This window comes from Phoxinus phoxinus, assembly GCF_949152265.1.
Source record: "Phoxinus phoxinus genome assembly, chromosome: 5".
Taxonomy (NCBI): Eukaryota; Metazoa; Chordata; class Actinopteri; order Cypriniformes; family Leuciscidae; genus Phoxinus; species Phoxinus phoxinus.
Genome location: NC_136880.1, coordinates 19015106 through 19034396, shown reverse-complemented (window position 1 = coordinate 19034396; position 19291 = coordinate 19015106). Strand labels below are relative to the sequence as shown.

The following is a 19291-nucleotide window of genomic DNA, read 5'->3' as shown; positions in this document are numbered from 1 at the left end:
TGTCCTGCACACAGAGCCGAATTGTGTGTTTGACCCCCCCTCTGCACAGCCTCATCTCTGAATAAGGCAGCCTGTGTGCTCTCTCTCTCTCTCTCTCTGTGTGTGTGTGTGTGTGTGTGTGTGTGTGTGTGCGCGCGCCCTGGCCAGCCTAACTCACCTCCGCTTTCTCAATCACACCCAAACCTTCTGTTTGCCAAGTCTTATTTACCTTAATGTGAAGCGATCAGTTTAAAACTTCTTTAAAACTTTAAAACCTCTTTTTCCCCTATGACCTTGAGACTCCATTTGTCACAATAATAGTGCTTGTAAAAGCTGGCTTTGCATAAATAGTCTTTTCCTTTGTGGATATATAGGATTGCAACACCATATGACATCCTCCTTCCATCCGGCTGTGTGTCAGTGGGAGTGGCTCACGTTGGCTTTGCTGTCTGTGAGGAAACGGTCTCTTCTGAAATACAACTGCTTGAAGTGACAGGACAATTCTCACTATCTCAGCAATGACACCGCTATGATGATTTATACTGGGGTGAGTAAGGATTGTTGATCTGTGAAACTGTCAGAGTTGGTGTATTGTAAAGACATGTGGACTATCAAAGCACGATGTACGAGTGCTTATTTAATTCCGTATTGCATGAATATGCATGAGCGCTGAAGGTTTTTCTCATGGTGAAAGCTAGATTTCAGTTTAATGTCTCACATTGACATGGATCAGAGGATAAATGAAACAGTTACATGATGTTTGTGTGGTGTCCCTTGAGCTGTTAACAATCAAACATGGCCATTATCTTTTAGTAATGTCTAATGCTTTAATGGTTTGGAGACATGTGAACACTAAGAAATGCATTAGTAATGCATTATGGGTTTATACCGAGTTGTGATGTTAGTTCTTTACTTTGTATTAATGCATTTGTCTGAAATAAGTGTCATTGTTATTCGCCAGCTACCTAATTGCCTCTATATTTTGATAAAGATTTATATTTGTGAATTTGTCATATATTCTGTACACTACTGTTCAAAAGTTTAAGGTGAGAAAGATTTAATTTGTAAGAAATTAATACTTTTTTTGAGTGAGCCGATGATTCATTAAATTAATCAAAAGCAACAGACAGTAGCAGAAAAAAAAAAATCAGTTCTTTTGAACTTTCTATTTATCAAGGCATCCTAAAAAAGTGCATCACAGAAATATTAAGCAGCACAACTGTTTTCAACATTAATAATAATCAGAAAGGTTTCTTGAGCAGCAAATCAGGATATTAGAATGATTTCTAGGATCATGTGACACTGGATAATGATGCTGGAAATTTTGCATCACAGGAACAGAAACATGAACAGTTATTTTGAATAATAATATTTACATTTAATGTAATAATACTTAACAATATTACTGTGTGTGTGTGTGTGTGTGTGAGAGAGAGAGAGAGAGAGAGAGAGAGAGAGAGAGATAGCTTCATACAACGATTCAAAAGTTTTGGATGTCGCAATAGTCAATATATCGACTTATCGCACGATATATAGAAATGACCGCGATCATTTTTGGTGCCGCGATATATTGCGACTGATCATTTTTTGTAGAATTTTTTTTAATTCAAAATAATGAAAATATTTAAAATATATAAAATATTTACATAAAAATTTATGTCACACACATTTTAGTCTCGATCTTGTCTGCTCCATAGACATCATGTCTCTACATAATATCTATGGTCTGCTCTATGTGTCGGAGGCGGGGCTCAAGCCGCATTTAGCCGCCCTTTCCACTGCACACGACATTCGCATACGATTGTCGCATTTCGCCCGCCTAGTGTCAGTCGCACGGAACTTTGAAATTGGTCGTGAAGCAACCGTTCTCTTACGAGAGGTTCTCTCGTACTGCGTAATGAAATTACGCACCGGGTAAAGTCATCTTTGCTCGAGATATGAAGCCAAAAATGTATCCTTAAATTTTTATATATTGTCAACGCAGTGCAGCAGCAGGCAGACCTACAGCGGGCTGTCTTGCGCACTCATTGGCTGCCTCGCGACAACTGCAGCAGCCTACCACTGAGCCGGGCATGACGTCACGCCCAATGAGGGCATTCGGACCGCCATTCGCGCTAAGCATATAAAGAAGGCTCAGGCGCTGCTAACACTGGTTTTTCATCGCCTGAAGTGAAGTGAAGTGAGCTCGGGGCGCGAACACGGCAGGGAATGGAGTACTCGTTCCCTCTTCTAGGTTACGTTAGGTAACCGAGTACGTACTCTTACGAGAGGTTCTCTCATACTTCGTAATGAATTTACGCACCGGGAACCCCTGGTCAACGCTGTGCGCGCCAAGCATTCACTACATGAATCCCAGAGGGGAACAGGCGGCCAACAGAGTGGGCTCGCACATGTACATAAGCATACCGAAGGGGATATCCTTAAAGAGCGGCACCGCCGGTCAATACTGAACTCATCGACCCTTATAGCGCAGCTCAACCAAGGCAGTCGTAATAGACTTTAGACTGAAAGGAGTCTAGCCTGCAGGGCGGGAACTTCCACGTTATAAAACCTAACAAATGTAGAGGAGGCCCAGCCTGCCGCCGTACAAATGTCATGAATAGAAATCCCGCTGGACCAAACCCACGAAGAGGCCATGCCTCTGGTGGAGTGAGCCCTGACGCCCAGAGGGCATTGCAGGTCTTTAGACGCATAAGCCGCAGCAATAGCGTCCACTATCCATCTGGATAGACTGTGTTTCGAGGCGGCGAGACCTTTGGTGCGCCCACCAAACGAAACAAAAAGCTGCTCCGAGCGCCTGAAGGCGGCGGAGCGCGTAATGTAAATTCTTAGCGCTCTGACAGGGCAAAGGAGGTTCGCGTCGACCTCGCTGCCGGATGTGACGTCACGCCCGGCTCAGTGGTAGGCTGCTGCACTTTGCCGCGAGGCAGCCAATGAGCGCGCAAGACAAACCGCTGTAGGTCTGCCTGCTACTGCACTGCGTTGACAATATATACAAATTTAAGGATACATTTTTGGCTTCATATCTCGAGCAAAGATGACTTTACCCGGTGCGTAATTTCATTACGCAGTAAACGTTCCCTCTTCTAGAGAGCGTTACCCTCGGAATGGTAAAATGAATGTAATGCAAGCATGAATATATCCACACAAAACAAATGACCCTCAATATATCTAAAATATAAATAGTAGTAGATAGTAGATTTTATAGAGCTAATCAATTTAAATATTGATTTAATAATTATTTTTAAAAAATCTGCCAATTATTAATAACCGACATTTTACAGAAATAGCGTTTACAGAATAGAACTTCAGCGGCTATGCGACCAGGGGGGCAGTGTTTCGGAAGACACTGAAGCATCCCCGGGCACCGCCATTGGCTAGCGGACCCCCACCTGCTGTTAGCATTCCATTGACTCCCATTCATTTTGGCGTCACTTTGACAGCGAATAACTTTACATCTGAGGCGTTTAAAGACACCGTTGGTCCATTGTTTATTTCTAAAGAAACACGAAAATGTATAAAAGGCTCCATTACCTTGTATCTTACGTTATGGCCCCGTAGAAGCAGTTTTTGTAAAAATAGGCTAACGATTGCGTCATACCCGCGCGACTCTATCGCACAAGTCGAGAAATTACCGTATGGACAGGCAGAGAAGCTCGCAAGCAATCGGGAGGACGTGGAGGCATAAAGTCAAGGGAGAAGCCCATAGAGAGTGATAAAGTTGCTCCCGCTGCTAGCTCATGGACAGCTAATGCCCACGCTCTCCGTCTCTGCGGGATTCGGAAGGGAATGATTCAGATTTCTCTCGGCACAGCTACTAGAAGACCTACAGGTTGCTCACGTCACATCTACGTCGTCAAGCTCAGTTTGAGCCTGCGCAGTTCGCCTGGCGATCAGGAAGTGAGTGCTTCTAATTGACTTCACTTCTCTCCGTTGAAACCTATGGGGTCGCTGTGTCCAGTTTATATACTGTCTATGTATGCGACCGGTCGACCGGATGTGATGTATTCTAATCAAAACTATGAGCGCGAGGCTAGAATTACCAATATTTTTACTCTTTAATGTTATTCTGTAAATGCTGTTTCTGTAAAATGTCGGTTATTAATAATTATGGCTGAAAAAACATTTTATAATTATTAAATCAATATTTATATTGATTAGCTATATAATTTCTACTATGTTTTTATTTTAGATGTATTGAGGGTCATTTGTTTTTTTGTGGATATATTCATGCTTGCATTACTCATTAAAATAATTTATTTTACCATTGTGAATAGCCGAGGGTAAGTTCCGTGCAACTGACACTAGGGGGCGAAATGCGACAATCGTATGCGAATGTCGTGTGCAGTGAGTATGGGGAGGCTGCAGACCTGGAGCCGGTAGATATAGGACCCAAACAGTTTTACGCCCCTGACAGTTTTACGCCCCTGTTGTTCCTGCCAGGGGCGTAAAACTGTTTGGGTCCTATATCTACCGGCTCCAGGTCTGCAGCCTCCCCATATAGTGTGCAGTGGAAAGGTGGCTGCAGCCTGCAGCGTCTCCGTCTTCACACACACACACCGCAGACACCGACGACAGGTGAAGAGAAGGCGTAAACTCACTGTGTTATAAAGTGCTATGTTTCGTGACATCTACAGCCAGTTAGTAAGAAAAAGTCCAACACGGACTTGGTTTCAACGCCGCAATCTTCAGCTCCGGTGTGCGAACATTTTGACAATAAGCCGAAGGAGAGAGGAGAGCCAATTAAAGCTAGGGTTGGTAATCCTGTTCAGAAACATTTTTTTTATATACTGGGTGAAATGGTCCTTCCATTCTGATAGTAGTCAATACATTATGTGTTCAGAAAAAGGAATGAAAAAAATCTGACCTCTGTAGCAGCTGTAGGACAGTAAAAACTCTGACCAATCACTGCCATTCGGTGCGAATGTAAAGAACCAATCAGATGCCTTCATGTCTCGTGCCCGAGCACCACTGCGTGCACAGCAGTGATGCGCGGGTCAATGTATAAACAACCCGCACCCGACCGACGTTTTCAACTAACCCGCCCGCAACTCGGGCCGCAAAAAAAAAAAGAGAAGAAAATATTGTACCCGACCCGCTTCCTGACCCGCGTTTTTAAAAGTAGCTATAGTAAATGCTCATCGCGTCATGGGCCATAGACGGAGGAACTAGGGGTGCGCATTTTTCAGAATGCTGTATGATATAGCCTAGTGTTTTGTAATAAAGGCTTGATTTATTCATTTATTTCGTTTCATTTTCTTAACAATTAAGATGCTGTATGTGTTTATTTATCCTGTCTAATCGACGTGTGCGTCTCTCCCCCGACTTTCCCAACAAAAATCCCGCCCCCTCTCAGCAAATAGGCTAACGTTACATAAAACTGACATTACTGAGCTATATGCGTTTAAAAGTAGCCTATTAAAATGGCACAATGGCATTGCTCAGTTCAACGCGTTGGGAAATCGGGCATTTTGTCCCGCGTCAGCTTTTATTCAAAAGTTAATAACGCGCTCAACATTCAAAAGGTAAAGGATTTCCCACTTTCATCTGCAGACTGCTCGTGCGTCATCCTCGGGCATTTAGCCAATAAAGTGTAGACCTATGTATTTCATAGAACATTGTGTCTAGTACTATATAAATTACAAAGGTAAACGACCCGACCGACCGCGACCCCAATATCATTAAAAATATTTTTGGATGACTCGTAACCGCGGGTAACCCGCTCATTTTGGATCAACCCGCGCATCACTGGTAGGTACATGCAGCTGACTCCAAATGTGGATGCGCGTTCATGTTTGTGGGGGGGGGGGGGGGGGGGGGGGGGGGCGTAGCTTTGGACGGAGCACTGACAGGAGGGGGCGGAGCTTAGAAGAGGTGCCACTTTCAAATCTGGCTAGCTCTCCAACATTACCTACTCTAGCTTTAACGTGAACGAGCCGGTATGTCGACTTTGTTTTTAAAACAGCGGCAACGAAAAGAGGCAACACAACTAACCTCAAATCTCACCTAAAAATAACCATCCCTCCACAGCTGGTAACATTGTTACCCAAGAAAGATCCTGCCTTAAGCGCCACAAGGTAAACATGGTGTTCCTTTCTCGGAGGATCTGGCATCAGAAATGGCCAGTTGATTAATCTGTGCCTGTGTGTGAGAGAGACACTTTAAACTTGACGTTGTTTTAGTTAACTTTGCTTGGATCTATTTCTTGTACTTTTTTGTTAACAAAAGTGTATTTATTATTTATTTGTTTTATTTACGATATATATTTTTTACATTCCGATTCCAATGTCTAAATTTAAAAAATATTGAATAGAATAAGAATAAAACGTTCTTTGTTCTTTGAAAGAGTGTACTTGCATTATATGCTATTATATTGTCATATTGTCATTATGTAATCAGTGGCATAAAATTGTCTGAAAATTACAATATATTGTTTATCGCAATTCATTTTGGTGCAATATATTGCACAACAAAAATAAGTTATCGTGACAGCCCTAGGATCGGTAAGATTTTGAATGTTTTAAGTCTCTTCTGCACACCTGGCTGCATTTATTGAATTAAAAATACAAAAAATATATATTGTAGAATATCTTGAATATTTTGTTAAATATTATTTATTCCTGTGATGCAAAGCTGAATTTCCAGCATAATTACTCCAGTCTTCTGTGTCACATGATCCTTCAGAAATCATTCTAATTGCTGATTTGCTGCTCAAGAAACATTTCTTATTATCATCAATGTAGAAAACAGTTGTGTTAAAAAAACATTCAGGATTCTTCAATGAATAGTAAGTTCAAAAGAACATAATTTATCTGAAATGGAAAGCTTTTGTAACATTATACACTACTGTTCAAAAGTTTGGGGTCAGTAAGAATTTTTTATTTATTTTTTGGAAAGAAAATTAATACATTTATTCAGCAAGGATGCATTCAATTGATCAAAAGTGACAGTAAAGACATTTATAATGTTACAAAAGATTCTATTTCAAATCAGCTTTGATGTGTGTCTCTCTCTCTGATAGACTAAACAGGGACACTCCCTGTCCCCCGTCTCCGTCTCATCGGATACTTCCAATATGTCGCCCACCTCATCACGACTGAAGTATGTATCTCTGGGGGTGCTGGTTCTGCAGACCACCTCCTTGGTGCTGACAATGCGCTATTCCCGAACGCTGCAATCTGAAGGTCTGCGCTACCTGGCATCGTCTGCCGTAGTGTGTGCTGAAGTTCTTAAGATTGTTGCATGCTTGCTGCTCGTCTTCAGAGATCAAAGTGAGTTCTCTGATCTGTCTTATAGCGATGTTTCATTTCAGTAAGCTCAAGCCCTGAACTTTAATGTGCTAAAACCAATGCAATTATTTACTTAATCATGCAGTCTGTCTGTAATGCATTAGATCATAGCAGTTTTCTTTTAAATCCGATTCAAACAGAAACCTCATTCTTGTCAGAAGCTCAGAGCATTGGCGGAGAGTTTTGCCTCACCGTCTAATGTGCTGTGTGTGACTCTTAGGTTTCAGTGTTCGTGCTCTGAATCGGGTGTTGAAGGAGGAAATAATCAACAAGCCTCTGCTGACGCTGAAGTTGGCCATTCCCTCGGGCATCTACACCCTGCAGAACAACCTGCTCTATGTGGCTCTATCTAATCTAGATGCAGCGACCTACCAGGTGAGAAAGCATCTATCCAGAAGGCGGCCCTTTTCTGAAAGCTTCCGGATCATAAGTTTAGTTTAGGCTTTTAGATATATGTTTATGGACACACTTTACTTTAGGGTCCAATTCTCACTATTAACTATGACTTTTGCCTCAATAAACTCCTAATTACTGCTTATTAATAGTTAGTTAGCTAGTTGTTCTGTTTAGTTATTGGGTAAGAATATTAAAGGGACAATGTGTAGTTTTTTAAGTATTTTATTAACTAAAATCAATGTCTTTATTCATAAATATGTCCTCAATGGTGTACAATTACCTCTCCCAATGATCCGACTTCTCCTCGTACGCGAAGAACAAAAAAGCACTAGGCTACCTCAGCGCGTTTCCACAATGCGTTTTCGTCCAGAGCCAGCGTCACGTGACTGACACCAGCTGAAGCGGACAATGAGAGAGGCGTAATGCGTGTCACTGCCCGGGTAAATTTGAAAGGCTGCACTGCACGGTACTTCATAATTCAGGATCATACTTATGCCGAGCCACAGGAGAAATGCCAAAATTTAATTTAAAATGAAAACGTGACCGGCGAATTCAAAAACCGACGGTAAATAACGGGATAGCTTTACACAATTGTAAAGAGCTAATGAAGGAGAAAGAGTTTGAAAGGGACGCTGAAGTTTCCTGCTTTCTTCTCGACGGGTAAGTCAATGTTATGGTCTAAATTACAAGCTTTTTTTTCATTGCTTGGTTGTGTAATTCATTATATAGGCAGCATAACAGTAGACCATGTAACGTATAGTTAAACTCGACGAAGGGCTATTGTTGTCATAGCTTCTTGGTACATAACGGCTACCGTAGTTGGAACACGCATTTGAAAAAGCGAGGAGCTATTTCACCGCTAGATGGGAGTAATTTCTACACACTGTCCCTTTAAGGATTGTAATGAAGAATAAGGCATTAATATGTGATTTATTGGTACTGATAAACAGCCAATATCCTAAGCCGCGTTTCCACCGCGGGAACTTTCCCCAGGAACTAGGAACTTAGGGCTGGTACTCGGTGTGTTTACACCGCAGGAACCAGGGTCTAAATGAAGTTCCGGGTAAATATTTCCCCCTCCGAAAGTCCGAAAGTCCCTGCTCGCGAGGTAGTACTTTTTAAAAGTTCAGGAACTTTTGGGGGCGGGACTTGTCCGCTGAACATGCTGATTGGTTGTGTTCACGCCGCATTTTGACTGAAGGACTCCACGCAGCATTCTATTTTAACCGGCATTTTTAAAATGTTCGTGGCTTCATGCATTAAAGGGTTAGTTCACCCAAAAATGAAAATAATGTCATTAATGACTCACCCTCATGTCGTTCTAAGCCCGTAAGACCTCCGTTCATCTTCGGAACACAGTTTAAGATATTTTAGATTTAGTCCGAGAGATTTCTGTCCCTCCATTGAAGCTGTATATACAGTATACTGCATAAAGGTAATATAAACATCATCAAAGTAGTCCATGTGACATCAGTGGGTTAGTTAGAAGTTTTTGAAGCATCGAAAATACTTTTTGGTCCAAAAATAACACAAAATAAGACTTTATTCAGCATTGTATTCTCTCCCGGGTCTGTTGTGAATCTGCGTTCAGGACTCCGCAGTGCTGACGTAAGACGCTGATGACGTGTTATCTGGTGCGCCCGAGCTTCGTTTACAGTCTGAGGGAGACGCACGCTATATTCAAGCTATTCTACATTGTTTGCGTGGATATCATTTTTTTAATGGTGCGTAAATGTGCATGTCGCGGATGAGACACTTTTACAGCGTGCGTCTCCCTCAGTTTATAAATGAAGCTCGGGCGCACCAGATAACACGTCATCAGCGTCTTACGCCAGCAGCGTAACTGTGAAGGATTGACAACAGACCCGGGAGACAATACAATGCTGAATAAAGTCTTATTTTGTGTTATTTTTGGACCAAAAAGTATTTTCGATGCTTCAAAAACTTCTAACTAACCCACTGATGTCACATGGACTACTTTGATGATGTTTATATTAACTTTATGGACATGGACAGTATACTGTATATACAGTTTCAATGGACGGACAGAAAGCTCTCGGACTAAATCTAAAATATCTTAAACTGTGTTCCGAAGATGAACGGAGGTCTTACGGGCTTAGAACGACATGAGGGTGAGTCATTAATGACATTATTTTCATTTTTGGGTGAACTAACCCTTTAAGAGTTGTCTGTCTGCAAATATGGAATTGAATAAAATAAAAATAAAAACCCAGCTGGACCGACGAGGTTCAGGCTTTATTAAGCGTATTTGTGTAACAGGAAATTTTCTGCGCGTTCGTCCCAGCCGTCTCGCGGTCAATGTCCGCAATACATCACAAACACAACTACAGCACAGTTTGAATCTCCTCCATACTTATTATAAATGTGGCGCTCAAAACTGATTACTGTCCGTCGCAGACTGGGAGGAGCAGTCGCGCGCAGTTTATAATCTTCCCGGTACTTTAGACCGCGGTGTAAACGCAGAAAGCAACCGGTCTAGGGCAAAAAAAGTTCCTGGGAAAAATTGTTCCGGGTAATTTCAGTGGAAACGCGGCTCTAGTTATATGCATGTTAATAAGATAGTCAATAGTCAGAATTGGACCCTGAACTAAAGTGTTACCGTTTTTATTTTAGGTTTATTAAAAGTACACTATGTAAAAAAATAAATAAACATTTAAAAAACATAACTGCATGCATTTTGCGGAAGAACATTGTTTTGGTTGTGCTTTGGCTCTGCGCGACTGTGCGGATGAATATCACCCTTTTCAAAAGTGGAAGGTCAATAAAATACCTTACTCACCTGTTGAGTAATAAAAACGCCATCTCTACATCACTTTTAAAACGTTTCAAATCCCTCAGTTCTCGCCATCTCCGAAAAGCCAAGCCAATGTTGATTCTTGTTTTATTACGAGCTCTTTTTGCCTGCAGACTCTCGTCTGTTCGGCGTTTGTTTTAAACGGGTGATTCCCAGAGGTTGGAGATTTAGCTGCTCCATGTCAACCTTTCTTACTCGTTGTCAAATTACCTATTCCACCCCTACACCAAACACGCTTCAAAGTAACCAGAGAAACCTTTCTCTATTTCCAGATAAGTCGAGACACGAACAGGCGAGTAACGTATGTACACAATTTCCCACGAAAAACATCCCGACAGTGCTAATATATAAACACATAACAGGCTTACCATAGTGAACCAGGGTAAAACAAAAACACATATTGGAAGAAGGATTGATGATGTTTTGACTCGTTATTTAAATGTTGTTAATTTTTAGCTAAAAAAGTTTCTTAGTGTACATTTAATATATTAATATTTTTTATTAATTATATTTTTATAATTTTTTATTAATTTTTTTATTTTTAATTTTTTTTTTTTTTTTTAAATATTGCTATTTCAGTTTAATTCATTTTTATTTCAGTTTTAGTTTTACTTTAAATTTTGATTTATTTATTTTAGTTTATTGCCAAGGCAACGTTTCTCGTTTTCGTTTAGTTTTTCACTAATATCTATATTTTATTTTATTTTAGCTTTTGCAGATTTTTTTTAAATGGTTTTAGTTTTAGATTGTTAGTTCTATATGAACAAACTAGCAAATATGTATGCCATTTAGAATTGAACCGAGTAGAAATAAAATTAGTTCATAATACATTTCATTACCCATAAACATGTTGTCATACAAAATACATGTTATTTCCAGTAAATGTATCCGATATTACTAATTAACATTTGAAATGTCAGATATATTGCATTGTATTTTCCTCTTCAAAATGGAGTCAAACATCAATATATAATCAATACTCAAATACAATAGCTGCTGATATTTTTGTGTATGTGTACTTGATGTTCAAAAGTCTTGAATGTTTTTGAAAGAAGTCTTTCAAGTGTTAATTCTGCATTCCGGATGAGGGTGGGGAGGTCATTCCATCACGGTTCAATGCTGAATGCAGAATACCTGACTACATTCAAAAGACAACTGAAAACTCATCTCTTCTGTCAGCACTTAACATAAAAATAAAAAATAAACTTTCCTTTTTCTTTAACCCTCCCCTGTCTGGCTTATGCTACTCTGAGCAATGCCTGAACTTTGTATTTTGAGCACTTCTTGCGTTGTTTTTGCCTCTTTACGACGACTCGCTTGCTTTAGTCCTCGGTTGTAAGTCGCTTTGGATAAAAGCGTCTGCTAAATGACTAAATGTAAATGTAAGTCTAACCCTTGAAAGAAGTTGAATCCATGAGCAAAAATACAGTAAAAACAGTAATATTTCTTTGATCAGACAGTAATATCACTTTGATCAAATGTAATGCATCATTGCTGAATAAAAGTATTACTTTCTTAGAAAAAATACTTACTGACCCCAAACTTTTGTGATATGTCTTTATATTTCATTTACATTCCTGTTGGTTTTCCAGGTTACATATCAGCTGAAAATTCTCACTACAGCCCTGTTCTCCGTGTCCATGTTGGGCAAAAGACTCGGCATTTACCAGTGGATCTCACTAGTCATTCTGATGACTGGCATTGCACTTGTCCAGGTAAGGGTATAGGGTAACAGTTTCGTTTAGGGTCCAATTCTCATTATTAACTAGTTGCTTATTAGCATGCATATTGCTAGAATATTGGCTGTTTATTAGTACTTATAAAGCAAATATTAATGCCTTATTCAGCATGACCTTTATTCTACATTCCTAATCCTACCCAATACCTAAACTTAACAACTACCTAACTAACTATTAATAAACAGTAATTAGGAGTTTATTGAGGCAAAAGTTGTAGTTAATAGTTTGTTAAAAGTGATAATAGGACCCTAATCTAAAGTGTGTCCGGATATAGTAGTCTTGTGACTTGTTTCTCAGGTCACCTTACTTCGAAACTTGCAGCAATGGAACAGCCAGTCTGCTTTTGTAACTGTTAAAACAAAGCATCACTTCATTATTTGCTTTCATTAACAAGTAGAGCTCCTCAAACAAGCACACACTAGAATCGACTCTGAGAGTTTGTTTTTAGCATGTTGCTAAGCTAACCATGCTATTCTCTAATAATCATAAAAACAGAGAGCACACACAACTATTGGGTAACATTTCATCTTAATTAGGCTGAATTAGTTTTATTGAAACTATGTATTGAGTGAATTGTGAGTATATTTATAATCTACATTCCTCATGCTTCATCTGCCATCTTTGATTTTTCCCCTCACTAAACTTGCTGCAGTGCATTGTGCGTTTTTCATTCACTCCTTCTAGTGGACTGTGTTAGTGAACTAAAGTAGGGAATCGTGATTGATGGTTTAGAGGGCGATTTAGGATTCAGCCCTTGTCTCATAAATATGCCTAGCCATATGCCATGGACAACCAAACATGATCATCCTTGTGCAAGGGACACCCATCCTAAAATTTAAATGGCAGCTATACAGTTTCTTGTAAAAACACCCAATATATATATATAAAATTAAAACGTTAACGTATGCAATTTTAAAAATATATTTTAAAGCACAGTCTTAAATGTGTGCAATTAAGTCTTAAATGAGCGTAACAAGTTTTGAGGAAATGGGATGTGTGTCAGATACACGTCATGTGCGGCAGGTCTTAAAGTGACAGCAGCCTAATAAACCTGTTGCTGTTTGTCATTTAAAGCTGCAGTCCGTCGTTTTTCCTCTTTGTCGCCATCTCTGTTAGAAATCTGCAATTGCAGTTATTCGCGGAATTATTAACTGTGCGTGGGTAGTAAATCGGCATGAAACAGCGCGGATGAACACAATGTATTGAGGCTGCCGCGTCGCTGTGGATACTGTAACGTTAATGTCATCAGCAATCTCAGAGTATACTTTTTGAAAGTGTCAACATTAGAATTTTCATCGGTAAATGTCATCTGAACAAGTAAGTAACATTCACTTTTGTTCTGACCAAATTCGGGGGGTGGGGGGAAGCATTGCAGCTATATCATGCTGATTAAATCTAACGATTGCTTATATCACGTCAAAACGTGAAAAAAATATATATTTTTAAGTCTTTGTGTTTTACAACTGGTGAATCTCCAGTTGTCACTGGTGATTGTCACTTTAAACTTTCGGGATCCGCCATACCAAGTGCTAGCTAAATCTCCACCATCATCCACACACGCTAGCCGGGGACTCATTCTCTATGTGTACAGAAGTGACGTAATGACGCAAAGACATGCTCGAAATTCCCGCGGAAATCCACCAGTACCACTGGAATTAAAATCATTATTACAAGCTTACCGTTTTGAATCGAGGTAAGGCAAGCAGATCGTTTTGAACACTGGCTGGTTACGTTTTTTTTCAAAAATGTCTTTTTTGATATTTTTAAACCCAAAAAAGTGCCGGACTGCAGCTTTAATGTTAATCAAAATAATGTGAATTTTGACTGGGCAAGTAAAGATCTTAAGTGGTCTGACCGGGCCAACAGAAAAATTGAGCCCTGATATATTGAAGGGCACAGGTAAATGTGACATTTATTATATTGGATTTATGTGAAGGTTGTTAAATTAAAAGTTTAGATTTTAAAGCCTAATAAATGTTCAAATGTATATCTTTCAATTATACTATAATGCTGAATGGCTAATCAATCAATTTCATAGAGACATAGAGTTGCAGTATTGGTATCAGTGATATATTGGATATATTTTTTTAATATAGGCTACTGTCTTTATGAGTTTAAATATGAAATTAGCAATTAATTAGGTATGTGTGTATATATATATATATAATTTCATTATAATTTTATATGTATTTTTAATTAAATTGTATTTATTTTTCATTTTAAATAATTAATTTATTGATTTTAATCTTATTTCTATTATTTATTTTTCAATTTAAATGAGGTTTTTCTCTGAACTAGGACCCCCTTTACCTGACATTCCCCTTATCCGGCTATATTCAGTATATAAACGACTGTTTCTTTGTTTCTGTTTGACCTGAACCAGCAGTGGCCGAGTGAAGTCGCACCGATCGCCCAGCAGAAGGATCTGACGGCCAGCTCTCAGCTGATGGGACTGCTGGCGGTGCTGGTGGCCTGCTTCTCCAGTGGATTTGCTGGCGTGTATTTTGAAAGGATCCTCAAAGAGAGCAAGCAGAGTGTCTGGGTCCGTAATATTCAGCTAGGTCAGCAGAAATATATGTACATAGAAACCACCCAAAAATCCATTTAATTCCTTAAAAGAAGCAAAAACACTTTCAGTTTTGGTAGCCATTGTTTACGAGTTTCAGCTTCAGGTTTCAGGAAGTGTGTGTGTGTTTGTGAGCCACCATCCATATTTCTTTCATCACACTTGTTCCCTCCCATCTCAGGTTTATTTGGACTGATTTTTGGACTTGTGGGAGTGTTTGTGTACGACGGAGAGAGAGTGCGTGAGAACGGACTCTTTCAAGGGTACAATAATGTGACGTGGACTGTGGTGGCTCTTCAGGTACATTTTCACTTCCTCTTCAGAGTACAAACGAAAACGTCTTCACATATGCAGACCAATATGTCACAGTGTTATTTGTGTTTTGTATTTGCTCCACATACTTCTGTAGGCTTTGGGTGGTTTGGTCATTGCAGCTGTGATTAAGTTTGCAGATAACATCCTGAAGGGCTTTGCCACCTCCATCTCAATCATTCTGTCCACCCTCATCTCTTATTTCTTATTGGAGGATTTTGACCCTACTAGGTAATACAGTTGTTTCAACACTCATTGATTGTATTTGGGTCTTTCTCAGGAAACTGCCATGCGTGTGTCCCGTGATTTACTACCGGTTAAATTCACAAGCTATTGATTATTCCTGTGAATTACCAAACTGTGTGTTCAAGACTATATTTAACTCGTTTTTAAAGATCATCCCACCCTGAACTCACACCAATGGCTGTTAAATTTGCATTTATTTATTTATTTAGCAGATGCTTTTATCTAAGGAGACGTACGAATTAGAAGTACCGTATGTTATGTAGAATTTTTGTGTGTGTAGATCCACACATAAGTGTTTATTTTGTGCTGTTTTACTACAGCTTTGTTTGTTAAATACATGTCCTGACTAGAGTGACATCTTTTGTCAATTTACATTTGTGCTATTTTACATGTTCAAATTATGCCAGAGAACACATTAACATTTGCTTTGAACAAGCCATCAAACAGTCCTTTTATACCAGGGGCGTCAAAGACACATGAATCCGCAGGAAAACAAATCAAACATTTGTGCGCATTCATTATATTGGTAAGATATATTCATAATGTCCTTTTTTTACCTGCAACAGAGCAGATAAACTCCACTTTCCAAAAAAGTGTGTTGTCTGTTGTAGCTTGCAGCGATATAATATTTTTTTTAGTTGCATATACACAATATTTGCTCTTCTCGCCTGAAACAGGATCTGTGGGTGATACAACTGTTACAGACAAACACTACACCACAGTTTCACACTTTGAATCACCAAATACTGACTAGATGAAGTTCAAGGGAGAAGTATTACCAGTAGAAAAGTACATTTCACAGTTTACACCAGTTAAATTTGTACAGCAGTTTCTACACTATTGATTTTTTTTTGTGATACTGCAAAAAAATGCAAGGTTTAGAGGTGTGTTTTTTAAAAGTTGACCTTGATTTTAATTTGACAGTGACACGTGCGAGACGCTGCAAAAGAGGCGCGAGCGCAACGGTCAAACACGTCTGTCTTGTGATTACTGAGAAAACCAAATGGAAAAGCAGCGAAGTGGAATGCAAAAACGTGTTCGACCGGCCCCTAAAAACACGACATTCTAAAAAGTAAAACTTTTAAAAAGCGTGTTCTTACCTTGCATTTTTTTCATTCCACCACTTTGCATCTTGAGTTTTTAACACCCTGTGGAGCCGTTCACCTGGGACGCATTTTTGCGCCCTGCAGCTTTTCCATTGCTTGTATGTAGATATGCGCTGGAATGATGTGTTTGACCTTTGCATTTACTTCTTGCGTGTCGTGCGCAACATGATATTCTAAAATAAAAGCAGTTCAATTGTTAGGGGCCAGTTGCACAGAACATGCTTTTGCATTTAAAAATGGGCAGTTGAAAACAAAAACAAAAAAGTTCAGAGATGGGGTTTTTTAAAGATGAACTTTTTAACTTGAGCACTGTATTTTTTTTTAATGCTGTATCGAAGATTCAAAACCTGAGCGTAATGGTCAAACATATCCGTTCTTATATAATACAGTTCATGTAGTTTGCAAACACCATGTATTGATTTAAGCAGAAACAATGATCTCATTAAAGCAGTTATTACAAGTTGTGATTATAATATATTGAAAATTTGGCGGTGGTGCGTGTTGATTCAGAGTTGGCGCCATCTGAAGTCCTGGCAGGGGTTGGCGCTCTTTCTTCACAGGTGTTGGGCCATCTAAATCTTCGTATAAGAGGCTAGATCCAAGCTGGAGCTGGCGTAATCTCTAGGTACCTCAGGATGGGCATCCCGAGGTAGAAAAGAGAAAAGCAAATGGAAAATAATTAGTGTAGCTGCTTTTCACAACATTCAAGCAAAAGAGACTCATGTGCATTTCATCTGATTTAAAGGAACACTCCACTTTTTTTGGAAATAGGCTCATTTTCCAAGAGTTAAACAGTTTTTAATGAGTTGAGTTTTACCGTTTTCGAATCCATTCAGCCGATCTCCGGGTCTGGCGGTAGCACTTTTAGCATAGCTTAGCATAGATCATTGAATTGATCAGACCGTTAGCATCTCTCTCAAAAAAAATGACCAAAGAGTTTCGATATTTTTTCTATATAAAACTTGACTATTCTGTAGTTACATTGTGTACTAAGACCGACAGAAAAGGAAAAGTTGTGATTTTCTAGGCCAATATGACTAGGAACTATACTCTCATTCCTGGGTAATCAAGGAACTGTACCATGGGTGCAACAGGCGCAATGATATTACGCAGCGCCTGAAATTAGTCCCCAGCACTAAGTTTGTAATATCATTGTGCCTGCTGGTGCGGAAACACAGTTCCTTGATTATTACGCAGGAATGAGAGTATAGTTCCTAATCATATTGGCCGCAACTTTTCAGTTTCTGTCAGTCTTAGTACTCGATGTAACTACAGAAGAGTCAAGTTTTATATAGGAAAAATATCGAAACTCTTTGGTCATTTTTTTGAGAGAGATGCTAACGGTCTAATCAGATTCAATTATCTATGCTAAGCTATGCTAAAAGTGCTATCGCCAGACCCGGAGATCGGCTGAATGGATTCGGAAACAGTAAAACTCAACTGTTTAACTCTAGGGGAGCTGGAAAATGAGTTCCTTTAAACTGGGAGAGTGAGTCTGAGCCCCAAACATTAGGAAGGCTGTTCCAGAGTTTAAAAGCCAAATGTGAAAACGCTCTCCCTCCTTTAGTGGACTTGGATATTCTAGGTACTACCAAAAGTCCTGAACGTGATGGATAGTAGTGCGATAGGACCCTTTACGGCCTTATAGGTCAGTAGCAATACTTTGTAATCGATACGGAACTTAATAGGTTACCAGTGTAGAGGTGATCAAATTGGGGTTATATGATCGTATTTTCTTGACCTGGTAAGAACTCTAGCGGCTGCATTTTGGACTAACTGTAGCTTGTTTATTGAGGGTGCAGGACAACCACCTAGTAATGCATTACAATAATCCAGTCTAGAGGACATGAATGCCTGAACGAGCTTTTCAGAAACAGATAACACGTGCTGAAGCTTAGCGATGCTTCCGAGGTGAAAGAAGACAGTTTAACATATGAAATATGACTTTTTTTTAAATGACTTTTAACTTGAGCGCTTCTGCCTAGTGCAGGTTTATATTGGGAAAAAATTCTGCTGGTCATTTATGCGTCTTCCGCTTGTTTGCTGAGCCTTTATCAGTATTTCTATATAATTACACAAATATTTCTTCAGTTCTAATATGTGATTTGTTAGGCAATCTATTCAAGTTTTAGGTTATGAATTCCAAACGTGCTGTTACAGGGTTGAAATAATATGAAGATTGTGGTGATGATAACCTAATGTCTGTGGCGGTTTTGGCCTGAGATGTGAAAATGTGATTGCTTGAAAAGTTCAGCGGTAACCTTTTCAAATGAAATAAAAAAAATGTTAAGTCCTGAATTTTTTTGCCATAAATGGCCCTGTTTCTTGGGAATGACCCACTGTGTAGAACATCAGGAAAAATCATATTTCTTTCTTTTGCAGTGTGTTCTTCATGGGTGCGATGCTGGTTATCGCTGCTACGTTTCTCTACGGGTATGAGAGCACACCTGAGGTCAACCCCAGCAAAGTATAGAAGACCGGACAGGAAGTGATAAATGACATCCGGAGCGTCTGCTAAGATGTTCAGGACAAGAGAAGCAGTGATATTTTAAGGATGCTAGTACACAAGGTAGCACACAAAAAAAAGAAGTGAACCTAAGATTACAACCATCCAGAACTCGAATTGTCCTCTATGTCCCATGTCATGTCACCATAACAACACACAGAACCACAAATGTAGAGCTATGAGACATTGTTACACTCAGCTGAGGATGTTGAAGGTCTTCATTTGAAATGTGTTTACATATAATGAGAGATCTCTGTGACAGAGCTTCACAAATTCCACATGTTACAGTTTGCATATTTATTTTGTGTGCCATACACTGGTATATTGAAAACGGGAT

At 39.4% G+C, this 19291-nt stretch overlaps 1 protein-coding gene across 5 annotated transcripts in view; it reads left to right on the top strand.

Annotated features, from left to right (window-relative positions):
• slc35a3b (solute carrier family 35 member A3b) overlaps positions 1–19016 on the top strand; it is a 28354-nt gene extending 9338 nt beyond the window's left edge. For 2 of the 5 annotated variants that reach the window (XM_079612446.1, XM_079612445.1), the window contains 8 exons: positions 354–526; positions 7001–7250; positions 7489–7643; positions 12072–12194; positions 14602–14779; positions 14966–15084; positions 15194–15327; positions 18831–19016. In XM_079612446.1, coding sequence (XP_079468572.1) covers positions 509–526; positions 7001–7250; positions 7489–7643; positions 12072–12194; positions 14602–14779; positions 14966–15084; positions 15194–15327; positions 18831–18921 — 1068 coding nt within the window. In that variant the 5' untranslated portion in view covers positions 354–508 and the 3' untranslated portion in view covers positions 18922–19016. The remainder of the gene's footprint in view (positions 1–353; positions 527–7000; positions 7251–7488; positions 7644–12071; positions 12195–14601; positions 14780–14965; positions 15085–15193; positions 15328–18830) is intronic. The other 3 variants (XM_079612447.1, XM_079612449.1, XM_079612448.1) reach the window with 3 other exon arrangements.
• The last annotated feature ends 275 nt before the right edge of the window (positions 19017–19291 follow it).